General features: G+C 43.5%; 1 protein-coding gene across 1 annotated transcript; it reads right to left on the minus strand.

Annotated features, from left to right (window-relative positions):
• Nucleotides 1-5,879: 5,879 nt before the first annotated feature.
• Nucleotides 5,880-9,866, minus strand: LOC106595000 (zinc finger protein 271). The gene is made up of 3 exons (XM_014186382.2): nt 9,731-9,866; nt 8,642-9,239; nt 5,880-8,393 (listed from the first exon to the last, which is right to left on the minus strand). The coding sequence occupies exons 2-3, from the start codon at nt 9,179-9,181 to the stop codon at nt 6,297-6,299; spliced, it is 2,637 nt and encodes an 878-aa protein (XP_014041857.2). The 5' UTR covers nt 9,182-9,239; nt 9,731-9,866; the 3' UTR covers nt 5,880-6,296.
• Between the last annotated feature and the right edge of the window lie 662 nt (nt 9,867-10,528).

Here is a 10,528-nt window from a genome sequence, read left to right on the forward strand (position 1 = left end):
TACTACCTGTTCTACTACTACCCATACTACCTGTTCTACTACTACCCATACTACCTGTTCTACTACTACCCATACTACCTGTTCTACTACTACCCATACTACCTGTTCTACTACTACCCATACTACCTGTTCTGCTACTACCCATACTACCTGTTCTGCTACTACCCATACTACCTGTTCTAATACTACCCATACTACCTGTTCTGCTAATACCCATACTACCTGTTCTATTACTACCCATACTACCTGTTCTACTACTACCCATACTACCTCTACTACTACCCATACTACCTATATTACCTCTTCTACTACTACCCATACTACCACTACCCATACAACTACTACCCATACTACCTGTTCTACTACTACCCATACTACCTCTACCCATACTACCTATATTACCTTTTCTACTACTACCCATACTACCACTACCCATAAAACTACTACCCATACTACCTGTTCTACTACTACCCATACTACCTGTTCTACTACTACCCATACTACCTGTTCTACTACTACCCATACTCCCTGTTCTACTACTACTACCCATACTACCTGTTCTACTACCCATACTACCTCTTCTTCTACCCATACTACCTCTTCTACTACTACCCATACTACCTGTTCTACTACTACCCATACTACCTGTTCTACTACTACCCATACTTCCTGTTCTACTACTACCCATACTACCTCTTCTACTACTACTACCCATACTTCCTGTTCTACTACTACCCATACTACCTGTTCTACTACTACCCATACTACCTGTTCTACTACTACCTCTTCTTCTACTACTCATACTACCTGTTCTACTACTACCCATACTACCTCTTCTACTACTACCCATACTACCTGTTCTACTGCTACCCATACTCCCTGTTCTACTACTACCCATACTACCTCTTCTACTACTACCTATATTACCTCTTCTACTACTACCCATACTACCTCTACTACTACTACCCATACTACCTCTACTACTACTACCCATACTACCTGTTCTACTACTACCCATACTACCTGTTCTACTATTACCCATACTACCTGTTCTACTACTACCCATACTACCTGTTATACTGTTACCCATACTCCCTGTTCTACTACTACCCATACTACCTCTTCTACTACTGCCCATACTACCTCTACTACTACTACCCATACTACCTCTACTACTACTACCCATACTACCTGTTCTACTACTACCCATACTACCTGTTCTACTACTACCCATACATCTGTTCTACTACTACCCATACTCCCTGTTCTACTACTACTACCCATACTACCTGTTCTACTACCCATACTACCTCTTCTTCTACTACCCATACTACCTGTTCTACTACTACCCATACTTCCTGTTCTACTACTACCCATACTACCTCTACTACTACTACCCATACTACCTCTTCTACTACTACCCATACTACCTGTTCTACTACTACCCATACTTCCTGTTCTACTACTACCCATACTACCTCTACTACTACTACCCATACTACCTCTACTACTACTACTACCCATACTACCTGTACTACTACTACCCATACTACCTGTTCTACTACTACCCATACTACCTCTACTACTACTACTACCCATACTACCTGTTCTACTACTACCCATACTACCTGTTCTACTACTTGTTATTGACTCGACTCTTATTGTTGATATGTACTGTATTGTTGAGGGAGCTAGCACATTCACATATCCCTGCATCTTCTATACCTGCTGTAAACTGTGTATGTGACCAATACAATTTGATTTAACTGTCAATCGTTAATACAAAAACTCCTAGGCAAGAATGTGAGCAGAGTATAATAAGTATAATAATACCTTTCCCAGTGATATACAGTGCCTTGCGAAAGTATTCGGCCCCCTTGAACTTTTCGACCTTTTGCCACATTTCAGGCTTCAAACATGAAGATATAAAACTGTAATTTTTTGTGAAGAATCAACAACAAGTGGGACACAATTATGAAGTGGAACGAAATTTATTGGATATTTCAAACTTTTTTAACAAATAAAAAACTGAAAAATTGGGCGTGCAAAATTATTCAGCCCCCTTAAGTTAATACTTTGTAGCGCCACCTTTTGCTGCGATTACAGCTGTAAGTCGCTTGGGGTATGTCTCTATCAGTTTTGCACATCGAGAGACTGACATTTTTGCCCATTCCTCCTTGCAAAACAGCTCGAGCTCAGTGAGGTTGGATGGAGAGCGTTTGTGAACAGCAGTTTTCAGTTCTTTCCACAGATTCTCGATTGGATTCAGGTCTGGACTTTGACTTGGCCATTCTAACACCTGGATATGTTTATTTGTGAACCATTCCATTGTAGATTTTGCTTTATGTTTTGGATCATTGTCTTGTTGGAAGACAAATCTCCGTCCCAGTCTCAGGTCTTTTGCAGACTCCATCAGGTTTTCTTCCAGAATGGTCCTGTATTTGGCTCCATCCATCTTCCCATCAATTCTAACCATCTTCCCTGCCCCTGCTGAAGAAAAGCAGGCCCAAACCATGATGCTGCCACCACCATGTTTGACAGTGGGGATGGTGTGTTCAGGGTGATGAGCTGTGTTGCTTTTACGCCAAGCATAACGTTTTGCATTGTTGCCAAAAAGTTCGATTTTGGTTTCATCTGACCAGAGCACCTTCTTCCACATGTTTGGTGTGTCTCCCAGGTGGCTAGTGGCAAACTTTAAACGACACTTTTTATGGATATCTTTAAGAAATGGCTTTCTTCTTGCCACTCTTCCATAAAGGCCAGATTTGTGCAGTATACGACTGATTGTTGTCCTATGGACAGAGTCTCCCACCTCAGCTGTAGATCTCTGCAGTTCATCCAGAGTGACATGGGCCTCTTGGCTGCATCTCTGATCAGTCTTCTCCTTGTATGAGCTGAAAGTTTAGAGGGATGGCCGGGTCTTCGTAGATTTGCAGTGGTCTGATACTCCTTCCTTTTCAATATTATCACTTGCACAGTGCTCCTTGGGATGTTTAAAGCTTGGGAAATCTTTTTGTATCCAAATCCGGCTTTAAACTTCTCCACAACAGTATCTCGGACCTGCCTGGTGTGTTCCTTGTTCTTCATGATGCTCTCTGCGCTTTAAACGGACCTCTGAGACTATCACAGAGCAGGTGCATTTATACGGAGACTTGATTACACACAGGTGGATTCTATTTATCATCATTAGTCATTTAGGTCAACATTGGATCATTCAGAGATCCTCACTGAACTTCTGGAGAGAGTTTGCTGCACTGAAAGTAAAGGGGCTGAATAATTTTGCACGCCCAATTTTTCAGTTTTTTATTTGTTAAAAAAGTTTGAAATATCCAATAAATTTCGTTCCACTTCATAATTGTGTCCCACTTGTTGTTGATTCTTCACAAAAAAATTACAGTTTTATATCTTTATGTTTGAAGCCTGAAATGTGGCAAAAGGTCGAAAAGTTCAAGGGGGCCGAATACTTTCGCAAGGCACTGTATATACAGGAAGCACCACCATGGAATTCTACCCACAGGAGTCATTTAGAATGTTTGAAGACGAGCCTTTCAGAACCTGGAATCAGGACACACCTGATCCAATACTTTGTCCAATGGTCCAGTGAGAGGAAGTCAGTTGTATCGAGTTCTACTTCATAGGCGGGTGTCCCGATTCTTCACAAGTGTGCAAATTTGCACACTTTGGGAGAATCTCAATTGCCTTCGATTCCTCGCGTCCTCTCTCCTCACCTCCTTCTCAAAACCCATTGGATAAGAAAGTCAGAGCCGGGGGGGACCACTGACCTTCTCATCCAATCGGTTTTTGAGAAGCCGACGCGAGGAATTGAGATTCTCCTATTCTCTAATGGATTTGACAATGGTGGAAGCTCTCTCCAGCCAATGCTTGTAACAATCCAATGCTTTTAAATCCATGTCTGGGACGGTGCCACTCATGGAAAAGGGTGGAGAAACAGGACTTTTTTTGGTCAGTTGTAGAGTTCTATTTCCATCTGTTTGTCTTTTGTGTCCCTCATGTCATCTGGTCCCAAATCCCTCCCCAGATCTGTCAACATGGAAAGGTGAGGGCCAAAGTTCTAAGTCTAGGGTTTTGTTCCAATACTTAGAGATGCACAGTAGAGCTGCGGGCGATATGGTCACAAACCATATCGCCATAAATTGCCTGAACTGATGTGGATAACAACATATAGAACAATACGTTTATAACATCAACGTGCACCACAGTTTTAATCAATTATCCTTTAAAAAAATACTACTACTAGTCTGATGGCTGTAGCCATGAATTGTCCCATTAACAATCACCCATATTAACAAACTTCTTTCATTTCAAACGTTCTACTATAGGGTTATTTATCGTAATGAATGACAGAGCAAAACACCCTGCAATAAGTGATTGGTATGTTCGCTGTAGATCATTTTGGGTTTAATGTCCCAGCTCTAGTACATAGCCTGTAGTCCTGTGGTAACACAGCTGGATGCTCTATGTACAGTGAGGGCAAAAAGTATTTGATCCCCTGCTGATTTTGTACATTTGCCCACTGACAAAGAAATGATCAGTCTATAATTTTAATGTTAGGTTAATTTGAACAGTGAGAGACAGAATAACAACAAAAAAATCCAGAAAAATGCATGTCAAAAATGTTATAAAATGATTTGCATTTCAATGAGGGAAATAAGTATTTGACCCCTCTGCAAAACATGACTTAGTACTTGATGGCAAAACCCTTGTTGGCAATAACAGAGGTCAGACATTTCTTGTAGTTGGCCACCAGGTTTGCACAAATCTCAGGAGGTATTTTGTCCCACTCCTCTTTGCAGATCTTCTCCAAGTCATTAAGGTTTCGAGGCTGACATTTGGCAACTCGAACCTTCAGCTCCCTTCACAGATTTTCTATGGGATTAAGGTCTGGAGACTGGCTAGGCCACTCCAGGACCTTAATGTGCTTCTTCTTGAGCCACTCCTTTGTTGCCTTAGCCATGTGTTTTGGGTCATTGTCATGCTGGAATACCCATCCACGACCAATTTTCAATGCCCTGGCTGAGGGAAGGAGGTTCTCACCCAAGATTTGACGGTACATGGCCCCGTCCATCGTCCCTTTGATGCGGTGAAGTTGTCCCGTCCCCTTAGCAGAAAAACACCCCCAAAGCATAATGTTTCCACCTCCATGTTTGACAGTGGGGATGGTGTTCTTGGGGTCATAGGCAGCATTCCTCCTCCTCCAAACACAGCGAGTTGAGTTGATGCCAAAGAGCTCCATTTTGGTCTCATTTGACCATAACACTTTCACCAGTTGTCCTCTGAATCATTCAGATGTTCATTGGCAAACTTCAGACGGGCATGTATATGTGCTTTCTTGAGCAGGGGGACCTTGCGGGCGCTGCAGGATTTCAGTCCTTCAAGGCGTAGTGTGTTACCAATTGTTTTCTTGGTGACTATGGTCCCAGCTGCCTTGAGATCATTGACAAGATCCTCCCGTGTAGTTCTGGGCTGATTCCTCACTGTTCTCATTCTCATTGCAACTCCACAAGGTGAGATCTTGCATGGAGCCCCAGGCCGAGGGAGATTGACAGTTCTTTTGTGTTTCTTCCATTTGCGAATAATCGCACCAACTGTTGTCACCTTCTCACCAAGCTGCTTGGCGATGGTCTTGTAGCCCATTCCAGCCTTGTGTAGGTCTACAATCTTGTCCCTGACATCCTTGGAGAACTCTTTGGTCTTGGCCATGGTGGAGTTTGGAATCTGATTGATTGCTTCTGTGGACAGGTGTCTTTTTTACAGGTAACAAGCTGTGGTTAGGAGCACTCCCTTTAAGAGTGTGCTCCTAATCTTAGCTCGTTACCTGTATAAAAGACACCTGGGAGCCAGAAATCTTTCTGATTGAGAGGGGGTCAAATACTTATTTCCCTCATTAAAATGCTAATCAATTTATAACATTTTTTACATGTTTTTCTGGATTTTTTTGTTGTTATTCTGTCTCTCACTGTTCAGATAAACCTACCATTAAAATGATAGACTGATCATTTCTTTGTCAGTGGGCAAATGTACAAAATCAGCAGGGGATCAAATACTTTTTTCCCTCACTGTATGCCTCAGCCTCCCCACTGGAGACCAGGGTTCAATCCCTGCATCTACTCTTCCCTGTCTTCCCTGCTCATCTGTCTCCCCCTATACTTCTAACCTGTCTCAATTAAAAACAATTACAACATCAAATATACCCCCCCTAAAAATCACATCCTTCCCATCTTGTCTCCTTGAAGTAGTAAACACATCTATAAGGGATTTGACAGGTGTAAACCAGGTTACAATGGAGTCTGATGTGGGTAGGGATAAGGGATTAGCTGATTGTGTGGTAGGTAGGGATTAGGGAGTCTTGGGACAGAGACAGGCAGAGTTTGCCTGTGTGTCTCCTGATGTTTCTTCAGACTGCTCAACTGGGCAAAGGCTTTATCGCACATGCGGCACTGGAATGGTTTCTCTCCTGTGTGGGTCCGCCGGTGGTTTTTCAAGACATTCCCATCACGAAACCTCCTCCCGCAGTCAGGGCATTGGTACGGCTTCTCTCCAGTGTGGATTCGCAGGTGAAGAGTGCAGTGGCTCTTACTTGTGAAGCTCTTGTCACAGTAAGTACAGCGGTAAGGCTTTTCACCAGCATGAATCCGGAGATGAAGTTTTAAACTCCCTGTCAGAGAGAAACTCTTCCCACACTGAGGGCAAAGGTAAGGCCTCTCTCCAGTGTGTTTCCTCTGGTGGACTAGTAAATTACGTTTAGTGGAGAAGGTCTTGTCGCACTGTGGGCAGTGGACACGGCTGTTGTGGGTCTTCTGCAGGTGATCCTTTAGAAGAGCCTTGGTAGAGAACTTCTCCCCACAGTGGGGGCATGGAAGAGGGCCTTGGTGCATACGGACTGGACCCAGTGTCTCCCCCTTGTGGTTCTTCAGGTGGTGCTGCTTTAGCGAGATTGTATGACGAAACTTCATCCCACACACTGAGCAGTGATAGGGTTTCTCTCCTGTGTGAGTTCTCATGTGTCTCTGTAAGAGTCCAGATTGAGTAAAATCCTTACCGCAACGAGGGCAGACATACGGTTTCTCCCCAGTATGGATTCTCAGGTGTATTTTAAGATTGTCAGCATATCTGAATCCCCTTCCACATTCAGAGCACACGTGTGGGTTCTTCAGAGGATCATTTGGCGGGTGTCGTGTTTTTATGTGTGATTCCAGTCTTTCTGCAGTTATGAAACTCTTCTTACATTGACCACAACGGTGAGGGTGTTCTGTGTGAACAATTTCCTGGTGATGTTTCAGGCTTATTTTTACACGGAAATTCTTCCCACAATCCAAGCAGTGGTAAGGTTTCTCACCTGTGTGGGTTCTGATGTGTTTCTGTAAGTTTCCAGAATCATTGTAGTCCTTCCCACAATGATGGCAAACATACGGTTTCTCCCCAGTATGAGTTCTCAGGTGTCTCTTAAGACTGCCAGCCTCACTGAATCCCTTTGCGCATGTAGAACACACGTGTGGTTTCTCTCCAGTCAAGTTATCTCTGTATCTCTTCAGGTATTGTAGGTGTAGTTTTAGACTTCTTGCTGTGGTAAAACTCTTCCCACAGTGATCACAGATATGGGAGCCATCTCCTGAGAGGGGTTCCTTACGTTGCTTAGCATTAGGCGTGCTGCGAAGCTTCTCTCTTGTGTGTTTTCTCTGGTGTAGTCTCTGTTCGCGTGAGGTAGCAAAGCTCATCCCACAGTCGTCAGAGGAGAAATGGTAAGGTTTCTCTCCTGTATCGACGCTCTTCTGAGGGACAACGACCTCCTCTCCTGGGTGAGCTCTTTTGGTGTGTTTCTTCAAGCCTCCAGATTCAATAAAATCCTTCCCACAACGAGGGCAGTGGAAAGGTTTCTCACCTGTGTGAGTTCTGATGTGTCTCTTTAAGGTTCCAGATTCTGTGAAACCCTTCCCACACTGATAACAAACGTAAGGTTTCTCCCCAGTATGAGTTCTCCAATGTATCTTAAGACTGTAGGCCTGAGAGAATCCCTTTCCGCATTCAGAACACACGTGTGGTTTCTCTGCAGTGACGGTATCACTGAATCTCTTCAGGTTCTGTATGTGTAGTTGTAGACTTCTTGCTGTGGTAAAATTCTTCCCACAGTGATCACAGATATGGTAGCCAGGCCTGTCTCCTGAGAGGGTTTTGTGTTGTTCAGCTTTAGACGAGCTGTGGGGTTTCCCTCCAGTCTGTGTTGTCTTGTGTATTATATGGCCACTCTGCCCCTGTGTTTTCCTGCAGTCGACTAGCCGCACGGACACCTTCTTCTGACCCTGCAGTAAGGTACTACTGGGAAAGGCACGACCTGGGGACTCTGAGAAAGGGGAGGGGGGCGGGGGAGGCTTGTCCTGGAAATCATAAAAAGAGAGAATTAATCAGGGTGGGTAATACTCTCCTACGTGTCAAGGAATTTTGACTCTCAAAAGGTGATCTCAAAAGTCTTTCCTTGATTCCTCTCACCATTGATTACTTTGAATCCTTTTCAAAAAACATTGGAAGAGAAATTCCAAGAGGATGAACCTTGAATCTTCTCCTCCAATGCATTTATAGAAGGAGGTCAAGGAATCATTTTCTGACTGGGAAAATAAATACTCACCTCTTTTACTCTGTGCTCTGGAGTGTGCCTCTCTGGATCTGACTCTGCCTCCAGCCCATCGCTATCCAACCAATCCTTGTCCTCCACGTCCCAGTCTTTGTCGCATTCTGCAGCGTCATCATCGGATTGGCTGGAACTCAAGTGCTCCGCCTTCAGTCCATTGCTAGGCAACCAATCGCTGTCCTCCTTGTCGCATTCTTCTTCATAGTCTACAGCATCATCATCATCATCATCATCGGACTGGCTGGGACTAATTTGTGCATTGCTAGCAATCTCCAGCATCCTTCTGATGTCATCTTTCAGTTGGACTAACCAAGACATTCCCTGCTCCTCCGATTTCATTGAATCCATATTGTCCCACATTTCCTCCATGATTCTACGGCGTAATAAGCGATGATTCATCCCTTTAATTTCAGATCCATCTTTGCCATCGTTGCCATGACGTTCACACAGGTAACGTAAATTGTCCTCGGTTAAAGTGAATAAACTCTGTTCAATTTCATCAATCAACGTTTCCTTCTCTGAACTGAGTGGATTCATATTGTCCTGCTCGTGTGGCAACAACGACAATGCAGTCAATGGCAGGACTATAGAGTACCTGTAAAAAAAAAGATGAATACATCAAAACACTCATCTGTAATTTCATGTCCTCATTAGCTGATATTTAAAACACGTCACCAGGCGTTGTGAGATCTGGCAGCCGTCTACAAAGAAGCCTGGAACGTGACCATCACTCTGTTAGCCGTTTAGCTAGTTAGCTGGCTACTTAGCTTAGCTAGCTATTCTGTTGATGTTGTGTAGGTGAGCCAAATCAGTTCCATCGATTTACAGATCCTGGAAATACACATTCACAGCTTGAACGTGTAGCAAAGTTGGGAAAATAAACCTCATATTACAGTATACAATAAACACTACAACAGATCTAGCTAGATAGCGGTGTTCAAAGCAGCTAAACGTTAGCGTAGCTAGATAAGCATGTGCTAACCTAGCTAGCTACCCATGTGGGCCTAGCCATCTAGCAGCTATATTGCTGACTATGCCTATCTACAAAGCGAATATAAATTGTCTATATATGCATTTATAATATACCTGGCTGCTTTTAATAGCTCTGATCATATAGTCTGTGATTTTCCTTCTGATGTTTACATTTTGACCACAATTCTACTGGCAGCAGATCGATGACGTCGCATTCTGCTTCTTCTTCTTCTTTGGGATTTAACGCCGGTTGGCATCCAGTATGTTGCATTACCGACACCAACTGGACTTTAATATAAATCCATGATACTTTATGATACAAAATGGTAAAAGGGGAAAATAGTCAAATAAAATATTTTAAAAACACACTTCCGACTAACCCTACATTCATTCATAATCGCATGGCTCTCCAGAGGGTGGTGTGGTCTGCACAATGCATCACCGGGGGCAAACTACCTGCCCTCCAGGACACCTACAGCACCCGTTGTCACAGGAAGGCCAAAAAGATCAAGGACAACAACCACCCGAGCCACTGCCTGTTCACCCCGCTACCATCCAGAAGGTGAGGTCAGTACAGGTGCATCAAAGCTGGGACCAAGAGACAGAAACTGTTTTTCAATCTCAAGGCCATCAGACTGTTAAACAGCCGTCACTAACATAGAGAGGCTGCTGCCAACATGCTGACTTGAAATCATTGGCCACTGTAATAAATAGATTGCTAGTCACTTTAATAATGCCACTTTAATAATGTTTACGTATCTTGTATTACTCATCTCGTATGTATATACTGTATTCTATACTATCTATTGCATCTTGTCTATTACATTTACATTTACGTCATTTAGCAGACTGGGCTGAGCGGGAACTGTGCTTCCTCAGAGGTAGGGGGGCCAGCAGGCCAGAGGTGGATGA

Source organism: Salmo salar, chromosome ssa12 (assembly GCF_905237065.1).
Source record: "Salmo salar chromosome ssa12, Ssal_v3.1, whole genome shotgun sequence".
Taxonomy (NCBI): domain Eukaryota; kingdom Metazoa; phylum Chordata; class Actinopteri; order Salmoniformes; family Salmonidae; genus Salmo; species Salmo salar.